The sequence below is a fragment of the Sceloporus occidentalis genome, unplaced genomic scaffold (assembly GCF_023333645.1).
Source record: "Sceloporus occidentalis isolate IW3139 unplaced genomic scaffold, rSceOcc1.0.p SCAF_8, whole genome shotgun sequence".
Classification (NCBI taxonomy): domain Eukaryota; kingdom Metazoa; phylum Chordata; class Lepidosauria; order Squamata; family Phrynosomatidae; genus Sceloporus; species Sceloporus occidentalis.
The window spans coordinates 24371147-24393277 of record NW_028316988.1 but is presented as its reverse complement, the minus strand read 5'-3'; the positions used below and the strand labels follow the sequence as shown (position 1 = coordinate 24393277).

The 22131-nt window shown below is 47.9% G+C and overlaps 1 protein-coding gene across 1 annotated transcript in view; it reads left to right on the top strand.

Moving 5' to 3' along the window:
• The first annotated feature begins 11334 nt into the window (after window positions 1-11334).
• The window catches only part of LOC149308305 (hepatocyte nuclear factor 6-like), a 38404-nt gene continuing 27607 nt past the window's right edge, over window positions 11335-22131 (top strand). The window contains 3 exon segments of the mRNA XM_089535515.1: window positions 11335-11405; window positions 11407-11451; window positions 11496-12571. Of these exon segments, the coding sequence (XP_089391641.1) occupies window positions 11335-11405; window positions 11407-11451; window positions 11496-12571 (1192 nt within the window).

The following is a 22131-nucleotide window of genomic DNA, read 5'->3' as shown; positions in this document are numbered from 1 at the left end:
AGAGATTTTGCATGCTCAGCCATTATTATTATTATTATTATTATTATTATTTTACCTTCCTCTCTCCATGAGACAAGAAAAGAAAGAAAGAAAAGAAAAGGAACCTGAGGATGCAGTGATGGGTGTGGGAAGGAAAGAAGCAAAATTAATAATGGTGAATTTTGCTGATAAAGTCTTAGGAAATCAATGGGGCGTATTCTAGATAAAAGCATTGGACGAAATCCAATGTTGAACTCCAGGTAGGACAGACTCCCTGGGAATCTGGGAAATCAATATCCAGCCAGGTGACTACTCTGTAATGAAGTAGGGCCCTGGTGGCATCCGCACTGCAGAATTAATCCAGTTTGGCACCATTTTGCCATGGCTCCATGCAGTTTGCTGTGGCACCAGAGCTCTCTGACAGAGAAGGTCAAACCCTTCACAAAAACTACACATCCCAGGATTGTATGGCACGGAGCCCTGTAAACTAAAGCAGTGTCAAACTGGATTAATTCTGTGGTGTGGATGCACACACCTTGGTTTCTCTCATGTATTTCCCACAAGGGGGGGGGGAACCCTTTTCTCTTTCCTGAGGGGCTGCTATGAAGATAGATAGGAAGGAAGGAAGGAAGGAAGGAAGGAAGGAAGGAAGGAAGGAAGGAAGGAAGGGAAATGAGATAGATAGGTAGACAGACAGACAGCCCAAACTTTTTGGAGAGGCGATCCTTCAGGTAAACAGACGAATAAAGGACTTGTTCTGGGCCTCCTCCTCCCTCCCTCCTTCCCTGGGTTTCTGCTGCATTTGGGGAGCCTAGGCTAAAGCGACGGGAAGCGGGTCGATTCCGGATCGATACCCAGCCCGATCAATTGGAGCCCCATGCCGATCGATTTGGCGCAGGATCGGAACTCTCGGCCCAACCCACCCAAGTCTCCCCGTTTCTTGAAGGGGGGCCTGGACGAAAACAGACCCCGCTTCCTTGCTTTGGAAAAGTCTCAAGCCATTTGCCTCACAAGGGTTTCGGATCAGGCGAAAAGGCAGCTAGGGCTGCATCCACACTGGAGAAATAACCCGGTTTGGCACCGCTTTAAGTGCCTGGCTCAAGGCTATGGAATTCTGGCACTTTGTTGTGGGGCCCAACCCCCAACTCCCAGCATTCCGTAGCCTTGAGCCAGGCACTTAAAGCGGTGCCAAACCGGGATATTTCTCCAGTGTGGATGCAGCCTTAGAGAGGAAAGGCAATGGCAGACTTCGGTGGAAGAAACCTGGAAGAAAGAAAATATGTAACAGACCCTTTTGTCCATTTACATACGTGTCGTATATGCGTGTTTCTGGCCACACAATAAACCCTCTTTTCTATATCTAAAAACGCGTGTGTGTGTGTGTGTATGAAAATATATATACATATACATACATGCATATATATATATATATATATATATGAACATATAAAAGACCCTATACATTTCTATGCATATAAATATGTGTGTGTATTTCTGGCTATACAATAGATCCTGTTTTCCATATATATAAATGTGTATGTGTACATATACAGTATGTCTGAATATCTCATAGACCCTATTTCATATATACAAATCTATGTAGGTGCATGCGTGCGCATATATATATATATATATATTCTGCCTATATAATAGAACCTCTTTTCCATATCTATAAGTGTGTGACTATATAAACCCCCTTTTATCTATAAATGTGTATATATATATATATATATATACACACACACACACACACTGACAATAGAATAAACCTTCTTTTCCATATATATATAATATTATATAAATATATATAATATATAGATATGGAAAAGAGGGTTTGTCCTATAGTCAGTGTGTGTGTATATATACATATATATGTATGCATGTATGTATATATAATGTTTACTGTATATGTAACTATATACACATGTATAGATATGGAAAAGAGGATCTATTATATACTCAGAAAATAAGTGTGTGTGTGTGTGTGTGTAATACAGATCTGTGGCTGCTCCTTTCGCTTGAGTGAAGGATTGGACTTTGGTTTCTAAGGCTTGTTTCCGAAGCCGGAAAAAGAGGAAAGCCTCTCGGAAAACTTTTCCCAGCAGGGACAAATGCGAAGCCCCTTCGGAGGGGAGGAAACAGCTTTGGGGAGAGACCCGGTCCTTAGGAGGCTGGGCACCAGAGGAAAGGAAGGGAACGCGGAAGGAAGGGAAAGACGAGTGCAAGGGACAGAAACGGCGGGAGGAAGGCAAGGCGGGGGAGGCGTCCTTCCTCGCCGCTTTCGAGGAAGTGCCTCCTTCTTCCCACAGTTCTCCCGATCCCCCTCTTTTTGGGGAGAGAAGATCTTGGGCATCTCAGCCAACATCGCTCCCCGAAAAGAGAGAGAGAGAGATCTTTTTGGCAAAAAGTGTCAAAAAACAAACAGCTTCTTGTTTCCCGACTATTTGCAAAAGAGAAGAAAGCCTGGAGAGAGGAAGAGAGGGCCCCGAGTCACGGGAAGGGTCTGGATGGAGAAAACAAACACCTCTTTCTTTCAGGATGCCTTTCTTGCCTTCCCTTCCCCTCATCCTGTCTTTCTCTCTCTCTCTATTTTCCTTTCCCTTCTCTCTTCATTCCTCCTTTCTCCCCTTTTCGACTTTTCATGCTTTCTTTTTTCTTCTTTCTCTCCTCCTCCTCCTCCTCGTTCCTCTTTCTTTTTCTTTCTCCTTTCCCTCTTCTTCTTTTTCTCTTCTCATTCATTCCCCTTTCCTTTCTTTCTTTCCTAATCTTGTCCTCCCCAATTCTTTCTTTTCCTCCTTCCTTTCTAACTTTTCTTTATTCCTTATCTTCGTTCTTTATTTTCCTTCCTTCCTTCTTCATTTCCCTCCCTGCCTCCTTCCCTTATCTTCCTTCTTTATTATCCTTCTTTCCCTTACAAAGCAAAGAAAGAAAGAGGTGGAAGGAAAGAGAGTAAGAAAAGAGAAGATAGAGAGAGAAAGAAGGCAAAAAAAAAGGAAAAGGGAAGGAAGGAAGGAGAAGAGAAGAGAAGATAGAAAGGGGAGGGAGGGGAAGAAGAAAAGATAGAGAAGAAAGAAGGAAAGAAGATGGGGAGACGACGGAAGGAAAGGAAGGAGAAAAGAAGGGAGGGAGGGAGGGAAGAGGGGAAAATAGAGAAGGAAGGAAAGAAATGAGAGAGTTTGATAACTTCTCTCATGCAGCTCCCTTCTTTCTTTACAGAAAGGAGGGAAAGAAGGAAGGAGAAGAGAAGATAGAGAATGAAGGAAGGATAAGAGAGGGAGAGAAGGAAGAAGAGGAGGAAGGAGGAAGAAGAAAATTGAAGGGAAGAAAGAAAGAAAGGGGAAGGGACACCAGATCCGTTCGGATCTTCCGCCCTGTTCAGTTTCTCACGAGTAAACCTGAACTTAGATGTAGAAATTTTATCCAGTTTCTGTCCCAATTCCACTGTTTCTTTTCCCAGTCCTTCCTTCCTTCCTTCCTTCCTTCCTTCCTTCCTTCCTTCCTTCCTTCCTCCCGGAGCAGGGAGTGGACCCAGATTTCCAGCACCTCTCCCGGGCTCCTCCTTCCGGCTGCTCCCTGGGATTCTTGCCAGATCCCCCAAAGGCCCCCAATCAAGGCCCCGAGGGCCGGCGGGCCCAGTCCCTGGCCTTCTCCCTTCTCCTTCGAAAGAGTTTTCAGATACAAATACAGTCCTGTTCTTGGATTCTCACATTAGGAAAAAAACTCCATTTTGAGAAAGCTTGCCAATCCTACACAAAGGGGGAGGGAGGGGACCACACCATGAAGACATAATAAAGAGGTCTATAAATCTATAATCGATGATCGGCGAGGGATGATGATCCTCCGGTCCAGAAGGGCTGAGGCCGGCAAAGCAGTTTCAGTCGGAGTTTACAAGAAGGAGCTTTCCTCAAAGGAAATGTCAGGATTGCGTTTTTCTCCTGCCCTCCTTCAGCAGAGGAGAGTTGGCAAGTAGGTCTAAACGCCTCCCCAGGATTGACTCCGAATCAAACCCAGTGGTAGTTACTCCGGTGTAACGGTCGTCGAACTAAAAAGAACTCCCCAACTCCAGTTACTTTGAGCCAAGTCCCATTCCCATGTTTATTTAAGGGAGAAAGAAAGAAGGGAAGGAGAAAGGGAGGAGGAGGAGGAGGGAGGGAAGGAGGGACGAAAAAAAAGGAAGAAGGAAGGAAGATGAAAGGGGGAAAGAAGGGAGGGAGGGAGGGGAAAAAGAATGGAAGGAGAGGGAGGGTAGGAAAGAAAGAAGGAAATAAAGGAGCAAGAGGAGAAGAAAGGACGAAGGGAGAAAGGAAAGAAAGAAGGCGAAAGGAAGGAAGGAGCAAGAGGAGAAGGAAGGATGAAGGGAGGAAGGAAAGAAAAGAATGTAGGAAAAGGGAATAAAAGAAAGAAATTTACTGGGTTCAGATCTTAACAAGAATATTTTAGTTTGCAGCCTTAAAAAGTGCAAAAACAATTTATTCCTTTCTAAAATGAAGTTTAAATTAATTCCGCTCGGGCTCGACCGCCCCTTGGCGACGGCGGCAAATGGCTGTTGTTGTTGTTGTTGTTGTTGTTGTTGTTGTTGTTGCCCTCCTGCCCCTGCCCTGGCCAGCCTCTGGAAGCAACTCTTAGGAAGAGCCTTTTCCTGTCAAACGGGCTGCTCCTTTCCTACTCTGTTGATCATTTTGTCAAATACAAAACTAAATCAAATCAAACCAAGGAGAGAGAGAAAGAAAGAAAGAAAGAGAGCATCTCGTCTCCTCCTTAGAAAATGAGTGTCGGGATCCTTTCATTCTCTGCTTTGGGAGGGAGAGAGAGAGAGAGAGAGAGAGAGAGGAAGGGGAAGAAGGGGGGAATCAGCGTCTGGACGCGAAATAGTCCCGCATTGACCTCGCATGTTGTGCGTGTGTGCCTTTCCAACTTATGGCGACCCTAAAGCGAAGCTACAACGGGGTTTTCTTGGCCAGATTTGCTCAGAGGAGGTTTGTCATGGCCTTCCTTTGAGGCTGAGAGAGTGTGACTTCTTCCCCACTAAGTAAAACCTCAACTGATCGTTGCACAAATCTGGAGGGAATCCCGTCCGAGGAACCCGATCAGTTTGGTCTTAATGGCTAAAAACAGGCTTTAAGTCCCGCCCCTCGAAACTTTTGGCCACGCCCCTCGAAACTTTTCTCGGATCTCTCTCTCTCTCTCTTTCTTGCTTCTCGGATCCATGCTAATGATCCAGATTGACCCTTCTCTGCCTTTGGATTTTTTTTTATCTATCTTTCCCAAAAACTACAGATCCCAGAATGCCACAGCTGTTAAAAGTGATGTCAAACTGCATTATTTCTGCAGTGCAGATGGGGAAAACCAGGGTTCAGGTCCCTGGCTCAGGCCATAGAAACCCATTGAGTGACTCATTGAGTCACACTCTCTCAGCCTCAGAGGAAGGCAATGGCAAACCTCCCCTGGAGAAACAACAACCACCACCACAACAACAACCCTTGTTTTGAAACACTCTCTCTGCCCCTCTGCTTCCCAACACCAACCCTGTGAGGTGGGTTAGGTCCAAGACCAAAAGAATGGCAGCGGTTTGACCTTACTCATAAATCCCACATACCACACTATGGAATCCTGGGAATTGTAGTCCTCTGAACAAGAGAATCCCAAGTACCTCCCAAAAGTGCAAATGCCAGGTTTTTCAGAAGAAAGAGTCATGAGAGTAAATGGAAGATTAATCTATCATGAGGAAGGATGGAAAGATCCTCCTTAATTAATTAATCCCTCTTTAATTTATTAATTCCTCCTTCATTAATTAATCTCGCTTTAATTAATTAATTAATCCCTCCTAAATCCATTCATTCATTCCTGGCCCAGTGTCAGCCGGAGAACTTCAGCACAAGGACTGGCTCCACAATGGAGATATAACCCGGTTTGGCACTGCTTTAACTCTTTTCTGGCTCAAGGCTATGGAATTCTGGGAGTTTGTTGTGGGCTCTTTCTTCCTTCCTACCTACCTACTTTCTTTCTTTCTTTCTTTCTTTCTTTCTTTCTTTCTTTCTTTCCTTCCTTCCTTCTTTCATTCCTCTTTTTCCTTTCTCCTCCCTCCCTCCCTCCCTCCCTCCCTCCTTCCTTTTTCCTTTTCCCTCCCTCCTTCCTTCCTTTATCCTTTTCCTTCCTTCCTTCCTTCCTTCCTTCCTTCCTTCCTTCCTTCCCTCCTTCCTCCCTTTTTGATTTTTCCTCCCTCCCTTCTTTGGCGACCAGTTTCCTTCCATTCATTGATTCCATCCTTCCACTATTTATTGAATCTTTTTCCTTTCCTGCCCTTTATAATCATCCTTCTTTCATTCACCCCTTTCCTCTTTCTTTCCTTATATTTCTTTCTTGCATCTTCTTTCTCTCCCTCCCTTTTTCCATCCTTCCTTCATTTGACCTTTCTTCTTTCATTCATTCTTCTTTCCTTCCTTCCAACCCTCTCCTAAATTCTTTCCTTCCTTTCCCCCCCCCCTCCCTTCTTTGGCAACCTCTTTCCTTCCATTCATTAATTCTTTCCTCCTTTCCACTTCCTCCAGTCTTCTGTCATTCTTTACATGTTTTCTTTCTTTCTTTCTTTCTTTCTTTCTTTCTTTCTTCTCTTCCCTTCTTACAAGCCTTTCCTTTCTTCCTTCTCTCTCTTCTTCCTTCTGCCTATTAATTCCTTTTATTTCATTTATTTTACCTTCCTTCATCTCTCCCTCCTTTTCCCTTATAACAAGTCTTAACTTCCTTCCTTCTTCTCAACTTTTATTCCTTCCTTCCTTCCTTCCTTCCTTCCTTCATCCCTCCCTCCTTTCTTTCCCTTCTAACAATATTTCCTTCCTTCCTTCTCTTCAATTCCTTTTTTCATTAATAATAATAATAATAATAATAATAATAATAATAATTATTTATACCCCACCTTTTGTAGCAACAATCAAAGTAGCTTACATCCAAGATCAATTCAATATACAATATATAGTGAAATATATCAAACCCCCATGTCCCTCCCTCCTTCCCATCTTCCTCCCTCCCTCCCTTCCCTTTTAACAAATCTTTCCTTCCTTCACCACTCTCCTTCCTTCCTTTTCTTGTAACCACTATTTATTCAGTCTTCTCCCTTTACTGTCCTTTATCATCTTCCTTTTTTCATTCAACCCTTTTTCCTTTATTTCCTTATCTTTCATTCTTGCTTCTAGTTTCCCTCCCTCCCTCCCTTTCTTCTTCCTTCCTTCCTTCCTTTGACCTTTCTTCTTCCATTTCTTCTTCCTTCCTTCCAACTCTCTCCTAAATTGTTGGGATTGGGGGGGGGGGCAAGAATTGTTTCCAGGAGGTTGCAATGGCTTTCCTTTGAGGCTGAGAGAGTGGGCCTTGCCAAGGTGGCTTTCCATGGCTGAGTCAGGATTTCTCCAGAGTCCAACACTCAAACCACTACACCAACCTGGATAGAGAGAAGATACATAGAAAGCCAGTGAGATAAGTTGTTAAAGGAATGCATGACAGGTTTAAATCTGCAAATATTTAGAGGGTGCAGGAGACAAAATTGCATCCAGGAAGAATAAATTGGAAGTGGCGCTGTGTGTGTGTGTGTGTGTGTGTGTGTAGGGCAAGGGAATCCTCAGGGCCTGGATCACATTGGTGGATTTAGACCAGAAGAGATCCACTGGCCAGTTGAGATGCAAAGCAACCCCATGGATTCTGGGCAATAGCATCCCAAAGCCACCCAACAGGGATGCCTTGCCTATTGTGCCTGTGGGTTGGCCCCATAAGAGCATGCACAATTTGTGGATCTTGGATGGTATTGCACATTGCAATAAGGCCAAGCCCTGGATATGCCTTGTGCATTTGATTCTAAAATGGGAACCATTGGTGACACTCCTTCTCTGGAAGACCCCCATTTAGCATTGCCATGGCCTCCCTTTTGCTTTTTGGGGGGTGTCAGTGGAAGACCTCAAAGCCTCCCCTGCTCCAGTGCTTTAGCCTTCTTTCCTTGCCTTTGGCCCTCCTGACATCCCATCGATTGGACCCAGGGCCTGGCCCCACTGGGAAAGCCAAGCCCCCCCCAAAGCAGGGCTCAATTATATTTTATTAATTACGCCAGGAAGAAGGAGGAGAGTGGAGAAAAAGACCCAGCCAAGATGCATTGCGACACACACACACACAAGGAAAAACAACCACCACAAACACCCCTGAAGGACCAAAAGGGTTTATCTCTCCCCGCCCCCCCCCCCCATCATGCTATGAGGGGAGAATAGGCCTGAACCCTATCTCCCATTCCCCTCTTAAGGATCTTTATGCAGGTTTATCATCTCTTTTCAAGAAGGGATTCTGTGGCTCTGGACCAATAGGACTGTGGTTTCCCCTCCAGCTATAGGGGGAATACTTGGGATATAGAAATAGGAAGGCAGAAAGAGACAGATAGACAGACAGATGATAAGTAGGAAGGCAGGGAGATAGATAGAGATAGATGGATGGATGGATGGATGGATGGATGGATGGATGGAGAGAGAGAGAGATGATAAACAGGAAGGCAATCCTATTGTCCATCCACCTCCCCCCCCCCACACACACACACTTTGGAATAGAGGATTTTTGTGTATGTTTTGGGTTGTTGTTCAGGAATGAATCCCATGGGTTTGTAATCCATTAACTGGAGTCTGTATTCAGGCCTGCTCAGCATGGATTGGTGGATGATGGGCTTTGGGGGTTGTTGGGGGGGTAAACTCATGTCCCCAAATAGGCAAAGGGAAAGGGGGGGGGGATTCAAGGGCCACATGAGGCTTATAAAAGTGAAATTTTATATGGGCCATATGTGGCCTGCAGGCCATCCATTCCAAACCCCTGATCTAGCTGGACCTTTGTTGTTTGTTGGTTGTTGTGTTTCCAAATTATGGCGACCCTAAGGTGAATCCACCAAGGGGTTTTCTTGGCATCATCTTTCTTTGGAGAGGGTTTGCCATTGCCATCCTCTGAGGCTGAGCGAGTGTGACTTGCCCAAGTGGCTCAGTGCTGGGATTTCTAGCTTTGTGAGCTGTTTAGCTGTCTCTGTCAGAGAGCTCTGGTGCCACAGCAGACTAACTACAAGTCCCAGAATCCCACTGGATGGAGCCATGACAGTTAAAGCAGTGTCAGGCTGTATTAATTTTGCAGCGTGCAGCAGCCTTTGTATAAAAAGAAGAGGGAGCATGAGGAAGAAAGAGAACGAACAAAAGAAAATATTGTAGCAAATGTAACATTCGTTTTAGTATGATCTTTCATGGACTGCAAATCCTAACAATGGATTTTTGTGCTCCCAAACCAGGCCTCAAGCTGAGGTCTCCCATGTCAGTAGGTTGCGGAGGGAGTTCCAGTTTTTGGATTGCTTGCAATGGAGCTGTCCAAGGTGCTGAATGGATGGAAGGAAATGGCTCTTGCAAAGCCTGGTCCAAGACTTGCAAAGCCTGGCCCGGGTCCCTCAAAGCCTGGCCAAGGTCTTGCAAAGCCTGACTGATGTCCTAGCTAAGGCTTTTAAAGTCTGAAGGAAATCCTGGCATGGATTTCCTGCTCCACTGACTCGAAAAGCTGCCCCTGACGACCTAAAAGCAGGTATAATGTGGGCAGTGAGATCATTCTTGGGGTGAACTGAGGAAACATCACAGACCATTGGAGGGGTTCCCTTCGAACTCTAAGATTCTGTGTATTCCTGCATGGCAGAAAGTGGGTTTGGACTGAGTGATCCTTGGGGGGGTGGCCCTTCCAACTCTAGGATTCGATGCATTCCTGCATGGCAGAAGGGAGTTAAACTGGACAACCCTTGGGATCTCTTTTAGGATTCTATGGGTGGCCCTCCATCTCTGCCTTGAGGAAGAGCAGATGGAGGGACCTTTCCAGTTGGGGTGCGTGTGTGCAGGGCTCTCCTTCAGCCCCAAACCATCCTCCCCACCCCAACAAAGACCATCTGCCACTGGGAGTTCCCTTCCCCTCCTCCCTCTTCCCATTGCCTCCAAGCCTGGGCGATCGATCGATCGATCAGGGCAGCCCATTGCGGCGGTCTTGGGAGGGGGAGGCAGGGAGACCCTCTTCCTCTTGCCCCATCGCTGGGCTCAGCAAAGGGTGGGAGGGTCCTGGCAAAAGAAGACTGAAGGAAAATCAAGACGTTGAATCCCCAAAGCAGGACTCTTCCCTGCAGTCCTACATTTCCAATGCATGGCTGGGAAAGATGATAGGAAGAGGGTCAGCTCATTGGGACTGTCCTGTGGGGCTGGCTGAAAGCAGTGGGAAAGGAGGGAGGAGGCACCTGGCTGGCGGAGTGATCCTATCCAGGTTTTGCAAGACCTGAGGAAAAAACTTTGCAGGGCCTCAGCCAGATTTGATGGATGGACAAGGGGATTAGGGGTGATGGAGTCCCCCTGATGTATGGCCTGGCAATGGAGTCCGAGGAGGAGGAAGAGGGCAGGGAGCCCCGCCTGCTTCCCCCAGAGACAAAGACCCCTGCATCTCCGCTTCCCTCCCTCCCTCAAGCTCTTTCTGTCTTGTCCCCCTCTTTCTTTCTTCCCTTCTTCTTTTTATCATCCTTCCTTCCTTCCCTCCCTCTCTCTTCTTCTCCCTCCATTACTTCTTTCCCTCGCACTCTTCCCCTTCCTTCCTTCCTTCCTTCCTTCCTTCCTTCCTCTTCCTCCCTTTCCCCTTCTTCCTTCCTTCCTTCTTTCCTTCCTTCCTTCCTTCCTCTAGGCATCTCTCTCTCTCTCTCCTTCCTTCCTCAGCTTCTTCCTTCCTTTCTCTCCTCCCTCCCTCCTCCTCCTTTGACACCTTTCCTCCCTCTCCCCTTCCCCTCTTCCTCTGCCCCCCAAGCGACGCCTCCTCCAGCCCAGCCCCATTGATTTGCTCAGATGGCCATTCTCCTTGGCTTCCCTCCCTCCCTCTCCCCCCGGTCCATGGACCAGGAGGCTGTGTCCCACCACAACACACAGAGCCACACATCCCCCCAGCATCCACGGAGCCGGCAGGACGGGGGCGCGCGTGTTCCGTGGATCCTGTGGGGAGGGGAGAGCCCTGACGTCACGGAAGGCAGAGCTGAGAGAGAGAGAAAGAGAGAGAGAGAGAAGGAGAGAGATTCGCAGCGGCGGCAGCGGCGGCATTGGAGATCGGAGGAGCCCAGCGAGGAAGGAAGAAAGGGAAGGGGGAAGAGAAGGAGGAGAAAAGGAAGAAGAAGAGAAGGAGAAAGAAGAGGAGAGGAGGAGAAAGAGAAAGAAGGAGGAGTGGAGGAAGAGCGGAGGGTCTCCGGAGGGGGTGCTGCTGTTGCTGCCGCTGCTGCCGCTGCCATGGCCCAGGCTCTGGAGTGAGGAAGAGGAGGAGGAAGAGGAAGCGGAGGGGGCCGAGAATGCCATGGAGCTGAGCCTGGAGGCTCTGGGCAGCAGCCTCCACCAAGCGGGCGGCGACCTCCTGGGCGCTTCTTCTTCCTCCTCCTCCTCTTCTTCCTCCTCTTCCTCCTCCTCCTCCTCCTCGTCGGGGCCCCTCCACCGGCAGCCTCTCCCGCGGAGCCTGTTGCCTTCTTCCCCTCCGCCTCCCGCTCCTCCTCGGGCTCCCGCTCCGTTGGTACCGAGCATGGCTTCGCTGCTGGAGGGCTCGGGAGGGGAGTACCGCCCGGAGGCCTCTCCGCTGGGGGCGCCCCCTCTGCACCCGGCGGCGGCGGCCATGAGCCTGGCTTGCGGGGAGTCCCCCTCGGGCATGAGCACCTACACCACCCTCACCCCGCTCCAGCACCTGCCCCCCATCGCCACCGTCTCGGACAAGTTCCACCACCACCATCCCCACCACCACCACCACCACCATCATCCCCACCACCACCCTCACCACCACCACCATCATCCCGCCCAGCGCCTCTCTGGCAACGTCAGCGGGAGCTTCACCCTGATGCGGGAGGAGCGGAGCCTGGCCGCCTCCATGGGCAACCTCTACGGGCACCACTACGCCAAGGAGCTGGCCGGGCCCATGGGGCAGCCCCTCTCGCCCCTCGCCAACGGACCCCTGGGGCCCCTCCACAACGGCGGCGGAGGCCACCAGCCCCAGCAGCACCAGAGCCAGCACCAGCCCCACCCGCACCCCCCGCCGCCCCACTCGCTGGGGCCCTACGGCGCCGGCCCCCAGAGCGGCTTCGAGGCCCACCTGCTGGCCGCCCGCGGAGAGGAGCACCTGGCCCGCGGCTTGGGCAGCCCGGGCTCCGGCCTCCTGCCGGCCCTCAACGGCCTGCACCCGCACGGCCCCCCGCACCCGGCCCAAGGCCTGCTGGGAGAGCGAGACCGGCAGCACCAGCAGCAGCAGCAGCAGCTCTCGGTCCCCGGGGCCCAGGCCTCGTCCTCCTCCGGCGGCGGCGGAGGCCAAGTGGAGGAGATCAACACCAAGGAGGTGGCCCAGCGGATCACGGCCGAGCTGAAGCGCTACAGCATCCCGCAGGCCATCTTCGCCCAGCGGATCCTCTGCCGCTCCCAGGGTACCCTCTCCGACCTCCTGAGGAACCCCAAGCCCTGGAGCAAGCTCAAGTCCGGCCGAGAGACCTTCCGGCGCATGTGGAAGTGGCTCCAGGAGCCCGAGTTCCAGAGGATGTCCGCCCTCCGGCTCGCCGGTAAGCAAGCAGCCCTCCCGCCCCGAGCAAGGGCTCCGGGGGAGGAGGGCCCAAGGCACAGCCCAGGGGGACTGGGAGAGGAAGGGGCAGGCGTGGGGGCATCCACACTGCAGAAATAACCCGGTTGGGCACCGCTTTGACTCTTTGGCTCAAGGCTATGGAATATGGGCCCCCAACATACTCCAACTGCCAGAATTCCATGGCCTTGAGCCAGACAACAAGTTAAAGCGGTGCCAAACCGGGTTATTTCTGCAGTCTGGAGGGAGCCTAGGAAGGGATTGTCCAAATAGATTGTGTGAACTGAAAGGAGGCAGAAGGGGAAGCCTCAACCAGGGTCTCTCCTCTTGTTCAAACCTGTCGGAAACTTAAACCTCTCCCCCAAAGAAGAAGGAAGGAAGGAAGGAAAAGATGGTTAGGCCAGAGAAATAGCCCGGAGAGCAGGGAAGCAAGGGAACAGGATGGGCAGCCTTCCCTTGGTCCCAGGGGCAGAGGGGCTCCAGGTGCCAAAGAGGCCCCTACCACCCACCCGGGCTCCGGGGAAAGAGAGAGAATGGCAGCCTAGCCTCGTGTCGGGAACTCCTTAAAAGCCGTGCAAAAGTCGCTTGAGCTTCAAGCAAGCTTTAGAGGAAAGGTTGGCCGGCCCAGCGGTCCAGAGGGAAGACCGAGTCTCTGGCAGAGAAGAAAGGGAGGGGGGCCTTGGGGGCACGTGGGGATGCCTCCCCCGCGGGTCAAAGAAAGACCCCTGCAAACACAGGCAGGAGCCGGGGCGATTGCGTTTCTTCCGCGCCCTCTTTAGATCCTGACAGCCAGTATCTATCTGTCATCTTCCTATCTGATTATTATTATTATTATTATTATTATTATTAACCTTTATTTATAAAGTGCTGTAAATTTACACAGCGCTGTACATACCGTCCATTTCTCCATCCATCTATCCATCCATTTCTCCATCCCAATATCCCTCATTTCATCCATGCACCCATCCATCCACCTATTAATCTTTCATCTATCCATCTGTCCATCCATCCGTTCATCCATCCACTTCTCCATCCCCCTGTCCATCCTTTCATCCACCCATTTACCCATCCTTCCATCCCTATATCTTTCAGGGGTGTGTGATGATTACCATTTTAGCACCCAATGCTCCCAGGAGGATTGTGGCACACACAATGTTGTGGTTGTGTGTGTCTTCAACTTGTCATTGAGGACTCTATCCAGGTGTATATTTTTGGGCCCGGGTTGCATTGGACCTCTAGCACTGAAGCTTAGCTGAATCCTCCTAGGTGTCTTCTCCCTGGAGTAGAGGCACTGAATCAATTGTTGACATGGGGAATCAACCCACAAGTAATCTCTATGGATTCCCTGGATCTACTGTGGTGGGCACTAACAAAAAGATCCTCAGGGGCCCAAAATGACATTTAAAAAATCAGAAGTATTGATTTATTTGTGCGTCTGAAGGGTCAAACTTGGAGTAAATCCTATTGTTTCAGTGGATTTACTCCAGGTGAGATTAACATCAGTGAGTAAACCACTCATGAATGTGAGTAAAGGCCTAACTTCTCTGCAGGGAAATTATTATTATTATTAGCAGTAGTAGTAATAGTAATATTAGTAGTAGTATTAGTAATAATAATAGTAGTAATATTTCTTTCCTTCCTCTCCTCAAGGCTCTGTTGTTGTTGTTGCCCCACCCAAGTAATACTAATATTATTAGTACGTGTGTTAATAATAATACTAATAACAGCATTAGTATTTTCTTTTTTCTCCTCAAGGCTGTGTTGTTGTTGCCCCACCTAAGTACTACTACTTTTATTAGTGCTAGTACTAATAGTAATAGGAGAGGAAGGAAAGAACTACTACTGTTACTACTACTACTAATAATAATAATAGCCATAATAGTAGTAGTATTTATTTTCCTTACTTTCCTCAAGGCTCTAGGCGAGGTATATTCATATTTAAAACGAGGAGAGGAAGCAGTTTTTGAAAGATCACCTTTGGCAAGGATGAATCAATCAACTGGTTATAAACAACAACACTAACAACACAAAAGGTCCAGCTCTACCAACCAGACATACACACAGAGAGAGAAAGTCCTTCCTCTCTTAAGGAAGAACTTTATAAAAGCTCCCGATCCTTCTGGAGAGCGAGGCCTGCTTGGCTGGGAGGAGAAGGAACTCCTTGATTAATTAATTTATAGGGCCAATTAACGGATTCATCGGCTCCACAGGGCTAACCTTTGGCTGGGGCTGGAGGGAGGCAGGCAGGCCAAGGCATTGTTTTGTCAAGGCGAGGTGCCTAGGAAAGGAGATTGTGTGTGTGTGTGTGTGTGTGTGTGTGTGTGTGTGTGTGTGTGAGAGAGAGAGAGAGAGAGAGAGAGAGAGAGAAAGAGAAGGAATGAGGAAGAGGAGATGGAGGAGGAGAAAATCTATCCTTTCCTGATTTTACGTTCTGTCTGCCTTTCTTCTCAGCCCATTTCCTTCTTTTCCCCTTTCCTCTTGGCTTCTCCTTCTTTGGAGGATCTTCAACAGAGCTTGGAGGGGCGTTTTTCAGGAGGGAGGGAACTGGGTATGCCTGCATGGCAGGGGGTCAGGCTATATGGCCCTTAGGACCCCAGATCTAGGAGTCCTCCTCAACCCATCTCTCCCGCCCTTCCTCATATGCTACAACCAACCAACCTTCCTTCCTCCCTATTATCTCCCTCCCACATATTTTATATCCTTCTTTCCTTCCTCATATTTTATAGCTTCCCTCCCTCATATTTTATATCCTCTCTTCCTTTGTGCCTGCCTGCCTCCTTGCTTTCCTTCTTCATATTTTATATCCTTCCTTCCCTGCATCTCTCTCTTTCTCTCTCTCATTCGCCTTCCTTCCTTCCTGCTTTCCGACCTCATATTTCCTATCCTCCCTCCCTCCCTTCCTGTTTTACAGCCTTCCTCTCTTCCCCTCTTCCCCATTCCTTCCTCCACTCCTTCCTCCCTTCAAGGACCTTTCCCCTTCCTTCCTTCCTTCCTTCCTTCCTTCCTTCCTTCCTTTTCTCACCTGCATTTCCAGAAGGACCTACTCCTTCCTTCCTCCCTCCCCCTCTTTCTCATTCTTTCCTCCTCCCTTCAAGGGCCTTTCCACCTCTTCCTTCCTTCCTTCCTTCCTTCCTTCCTTCCTTCCTTCCTTCTTCCTCACTTCTTCCCTTGCCTTCTAGTCCTCCCTCCCTCCCTTTTCTCACCTGCATTTCCAGAAGGACCTTCTCTTTCCTCCTTCCTTCCCTCCCTCCCTCCTTCCCTCCTTGGGCTCTGATGTTGCTGAATAGGTCAAAATCGGCTGATCCCCCTGACCTCCCCCTCCTCCCTCTCCGGATCAATACTATCGCTCCTTCATTTTACAAATGGCGGAGCCGATCAATTATCTATAACCAAGGCAACGCTTTGCATATGGAAAGGGAGCGGGAGAGACTCCAGGCTCCAGGAAGGAAAAGAGGGAAGAAAAGAGATGGACAGGGTTGAATTTAGAGCAAAAGGCACACACATACCTCACATGCATCTACACGGTGGAAATAATCCAGTTTGACACCACTTTCAGTGCTGTGGCTCCATCCTATGGAATCCCAGGATTTGTAGTTTTACAAGGTCATTTAACCTCCTCTGCCTGGCACTTCTCCAGACTACAAATCCCTACAAATCCCTTGGCAGTTAAAGTGGTGTCAAACTGCATTAATCCTGCAGTATAGTTGCAGCCTAGGGCTTTGGGAAGACCAGGGGGGGATTTGAATCCCCGCTGGGCCATGGAAACCCACTGGTTGAGTCACGCTCTCTCAGCCTCAAAGGATGGCAGTGACAACCCCCCCCCCCAACAAATGAAGGCCCCCAACAACAATATATGCAGCTAGTCCTGAAGCCATGGGCGGGTCCAGGATGCCTTGGGACCCCCCTCCACCCCTCAGCATCTGCTGCCTGAGGCCATTGCCTCACTCTGGTCCAGGGCTGGGCCTAGGAGGGAGGGGGCCTTGCCTTCCAAGGCGTTGTCAGAAAGAAGGCCTCTCCGGGCAGCCAGCCTCACCTTCATCATCTATCTGTCATCTATCTGTCATCTCTATCAGCCTGTCTGTCCATCTATTCACCCACCAAGTTATCTATCTATCTATCTATCTATCTATCTATCTATCTATCTATCTATCTGGCATATCTCCCTGTCTACCCGTCCAGCTGTCTGTCCATCCACCCACCCATCTACCTGTGTATCCAGCTACCCAATAGAGTATCTATCTAGCTAGCTAGCTAGCTATCTAGCTAACTAGCTATCTTCTGCCAGTCTGCATGCTTGCCTATTTATGTATCTATCTACCTATCTATTCATCTACATATCATCTGTGCATCTATCTATATATGTACCTATCTATCCATCCATCTAGTCATATACATATGCCTACATATACAAACAAATATACACACCTACATAAAGACTACCACTCTAACTCTCTCTCTCTCTCTCCTTTCTTCCATCCAAACCCCTTCAGCCTTTCTTCCTTAGCTATTGTGAGGTCTCTGGCTCCCAAGGAGGAAAGCATACGAGGCCTTGGTGGTGAGCAGTGGCCCTTCCCTTGCCTCCCAGAGGCGCCTGATGGTGCCCAAAGGCCAAGGGCAGGCAAGGACTGGGAACAAGGCTCCTCAGCCCCCAGCCTCCCTCCCTCCCTCCCTCCCTCCCTCCCTCTCTCTCTCTCTCTCTCTCCCCCTCCAGTAGCAATACTGGCAGTATCTCCTTACACCCCTTTGGAGACCCCCAGACAGGCTGGAGCCCATCATCCTTCTCCTTCCCAGCCTCTCTGTCTATAGGATCCATAGGGGAGGCTGTGGGTTTGTGTGTGCATGGAGAGAGAAGAGGGAGAACTAAAGCAGGGTTTCCCTCTCTGTCCAAATCAGAGACCTATCCCATCATCCACAGATGGAGGGCTTTACTTGTAGGAGTGTATCCAATGAATGACCTATTATAGGCCTACCTCAGTTGCAGTCCCCTGACCTGAGATGGTTGGAAAGGCAGAAGAGCAGCAAAAGGCAACCTCTCTGGTGCATCTGCACCGTGGAAGTAATGCAGTTTGAAAGCGCTCTGACTGCCAAGGCTTTTCTCCTTGTTAATGTTGTGTGCCTTCCAGTCAACTTATGGGAGCCTTAAGGTGAACTTATCCTGGGCAAGTTTGTTCAGAGAGGGTTTGCCATTGCCATCCTCTGAGGCTGAGAGAGTGTGACTTGCCTAAGGAGGGTCTACATGATTTGAACTCTCCTCTCTAGAGTCATATTCTGATGCTCAAACCTGACTGGGGCTCTTACATGACTCCACTCTACAAAAACCTGGGATTTGTAGTTCGGTGAAGCATCAGAACTCTTGGGCAGAGAAAGCAGAAAAGACTGTGGAAAAACTACCAGTCCCAGGATTCTATAGGACGGATATGTGGAGTCAAACTGGATTATTTCTACCGTGTAGATGCACCCTAGGGCTGAAGGAGAGACCAGGGTTTGAATCCTCCCTGGGGAGGGCCTTTGAGCAAGTCACACTCTCTCAGCCTTAAAAGGAGGCAGTGGCAAACCTCCTCTGAATGCAAACTGGTTCCAAACCTTTCCTGGAAGGGAAACCCTTGGCAAGGAGTCCAAAAAGGGGACGTTTTTGGTGCCAAAACGGCGACTAATGACACTTGGGCAGCGTCCCATCGCCTCTGGAAATGGCACTGGAAGGGATCCAGCTGGAAGCCCATCTGGGCCAAGCAGAAAGGCCTCCTGGCAAGGTTTCACGGGGGGGGGGGGGAGGCCATTCATTCACACGTGATGCTTGACATGCAAGTTTCCAAACCCATCCTCCCAAACCCAGGAGAGATGGGCCAAGGATTTCAGGGCATCACCAGAGACATCTACGCAAGGCATCCTGAGAGGCAGACCCCCCCCCCCCCAGTTCCTTCCTCTGGAATACAGCCTACAGGAGCGGTCGGTCTCCCATCCAAGGGCCAGCCAGGGCTGACCCTGCTTAGCTTCCGAAACCAGACGGATTTAGACCTGTATGGATGTGTCCCTTCAAGTCCCCTGTGGACTTGGGGTATTTAGGCCCTTGTTATTCATATACATATCTATATTAATACAATATATTATACTGTACAATAGCCTCTCTCTGTATAATCTATCTATCTAAATAGTGGCGTGATTAGCAAACAGCAGGGGATATATATATATATATATATATATATATATATATATATGCTGTATTATATATGAGCAAACAGTATATATATATATATATATATATATATATATATATATATATCCTGCTGTTTGCTAATCACGCCACTATCCCTGTTTGTTAATCATTATTATAATTATAAGCAGACCATAATATGTGTGTGTGTGTGTGTTATGTTTTCCCTACTGTTTGTTAATCATTATTATATGTTTCAGCCTCGGTCTTCCTCAGTGGCAAAAATATGAAACCGAGCTGAAAACAATCTCTGTTTCCAACATTGACATAATATATAAGAGGCATAAAATCCCATGTATTTAATATATACGTTTATATGATAGATAACACTGGGTTGGGGTTTTTAATGTGTGGTTAGTGCCTTCGTCTTTTTGGATTTATGGCGACCCTGATTTCTTGGCAAGGTTTGTTCGGAGAGCCTTTCTCTATAATCCCCCCCTCTCTACACACACACCCACACACACACAGAGATACATATATAATATATAGTCAGGAACGACTTAAAGGTATGCACACCCAGAACCAAAGTATTATTGTATGGCTCCAGATACCTCTCAATACATATAGAATCAGATAGCCGATTGCAATGTATTATTATATCATCTATACAGGTAGTAAATAATGCTACATATAATGCATAGATAGATAGATAGATAGATAGATAGATAGATAGATAGAGTTGTTGTGTGCCTTCATTTCGGTTTTATGGCGACTCTAAAGTCAAGATATTTAGGAGAGGGAAGGAAGGGAAGGAGAAAAACGGAGAAAGAAAAAGAAAGAAAGAAAGAGGAAGACAGACAAAGAGGAAGGGAGTGAGGAAAGGAGAAAAAAGTAGAGAAAGAGACAGAGAGAGAAAGAGAAAGATAGACTAGGAAGGGAGTGAGGGAAAGAGTAGAAAGAAAGAGAAAGAAAGAAAGAAAGGACAGACTAAGAAGTAGGAAGGTAGAAAAAGTAGAAAGAAAGAAAGACTAAGTAAGAGGGAGGGAGAAAAAGGAGAAAGAAAGAAAGAACAAACTAAGAAGGAGGAAGGGAGAAAAGGAAGAAAGAAAGAAAGACGAGAGGAGGCAATGGAGAGAAAGAGAAAGGAAAGGAAGTAGGAAGGCAATCAATCAGGTTCCTGGGAATTATTTACTGGATTGTTGTTGTTGTTCTGTCTTTTCTTTCCCGTTCCTCTCTTCTCCAGCTTTCCTGAGCCCTTCTGCCTATGATTTGGGGTGCCCTTGGGATAGTGGTATTATTATTATTATTATTATTATTACGCATCAATATCATCTTACCAACAAGATCATAAAGATGGTCATTCTTTGTTCGCTTCCGACTTTCTGGCGAGCCTCAAGCTAAGCCATCCGGGGCTTCTCTTGGCCCGATGTCTTGGGGGGGGGGGGGAATTGCCATGGCTTTCCCCGGAGGAGGCTGAGAGAGTGTAGCCCAGTCGGTTCTGAGGGAAGGGTTGAGTCTTTCAACCGTTTAAGGCCACCAAAGCCATGACCTTCTTTTATTTGAAAGAAGAACCATATTCGTTGGAGTGCGAAATTTTCTCCTCCAGTGAAACTGAAGCTGTACTTTAAAATAGATAGAGAGAGTGTGTGTGTGTGTGTATATATATAATAAGGAGGAAAAGAGAGAGGGAGGGAGAAATAAATATAAAGAAAGAAAGAGGGAGGCGGAGAAGGAAAGGATAAGAAGGAAAAGAAAGAAGAAAAAGAAGAAAGGAAAGAAATAGGAAGGGAGAGAGAAAAAAGTAGAAAGGAAGGAGGGAGGAAGGAAGAGGGAAGAATAGATGAGAAGGAAAAGAAGGAAGGAAGGAAGGAAGGAAGGAAGGAAGGAAGGAAGGAAAGAAGGAAGGAAGGAAGGGAAGGGAAGGGAAGGGAAGGGAAGGGAAGGGAAGGGAAGGGAAGGGAAGGAGAGAGGGAGAAAAAGTAGAAAGAAAGAAAGAAAGAAAGAAAGAAAGAAAGAAAGAAAGGAAGGAAGGTATGGGCAAAGAAAGAAACAAGAAAGGGAAGGAGGGAAGGGAGGAAGGAAGGAAGGGGAGGGAAAGGGAGAAAAAGAAAGAGAAAGAAAGGAAGGAAAGAAGGGATGGGAAGGAAAAGAAAGAAACAAGAAAAAGAAGGAAGGAAATAAAGACTGAACGAAGACAGATGAAGGAAAAGATTGACAGAGGGAATAGAAATATATTTAGATCCATATAATGTGTGTGTGTGTGTGTGTATTGTGACCAGAACAAGACTTCGATTATTTTATTTATATAAAATATATATATAAAGATTGCCAAAATAAAATGCTCCTCTCTCTTCTTCTCTTGGTCTGTTTTTTAAAACCCTTCTTCCAGCAAAGAAGGAAAAAGAGGAAATCTTGAATGGCTGCGATTTCCTTTTCTGTTTTGAATAGAGCTTTACTTGAGAAAATAAAAACAAATATCAAGGTGAAAAGCCCAAACTGGAAGAGTCCCAAGGCCTCTGCAGCCGGAGAAAGAGGCTGGTCGAGGGAGCGGGCCCTGCCAAGTGGGGAAATGGAAGTGTGTCGAATGCGGGTTGAAAATCTAGTTTGGATCCCCAGTTCTGAGGAGTGGAGGAGGAAAAGGGAGAAGAGGAAGGGGAGGGGAAAGATGGTTAGAAAGAAAGAGAAAGCAGGCAGCCAGCCAGTCTGGAAGGAGGGGAAAGAAAGGGGGAAATTGGGAAGGAAAAGACAACGAGATTGAGAGGAAGGAAGGAAGGAAGGAAGGAAAGAAGGAGAAAGAGAAAAAGACAGAAAGTGGGGGAGAAAGGAGAATTCTTCCTTTTCCCCTTCCTTTTCCATCCTTCGTTCATCTTTCATTCTTTCCTTTCCTTTCCTTCCCTCCTTTTCCTCCCTTCCTCATCCTTTCCTTCCCCCTCATCTTCCCTTTCTTTTTCTTCTTTTCTTTCTCCCTTACCCCCCTTCCCTTCACCTCCTTTCATTACTTTTCTTCTTCCTTCCTCTTCCTTTCCCTCTTACCTTTCCCTTTTTTCCTTTCCCTTCTTTCTCCCCCCTCCAGCTCTTTCTCTTTCTCTTTCTCTTTCTCTCTCTCTCTCTCTCTCTCTCTCTTCCTTCCCCCCTCTGCCCCATTGCCAGGGGTCTTCCTCCTTTCTAATCCCTAAAGGAGGAAGAAGGAAATGAGGGTCCTTCCTTCCTTCCTTCTTCCAATTTGCTTTTAAAGGCCTCATTCTCCATGGAGAGGGGAGGGCCACTTGGCTTTTCCAATCCTCATTCATTACTAACCCTAATTCATCACCCTCTTCTTGATCGATCCATCCATCCCTGCCTTCCTTTCTCTCCGCCCCCATTCCTTCCTCTTCCTCTTCCTCTTCCTCTTC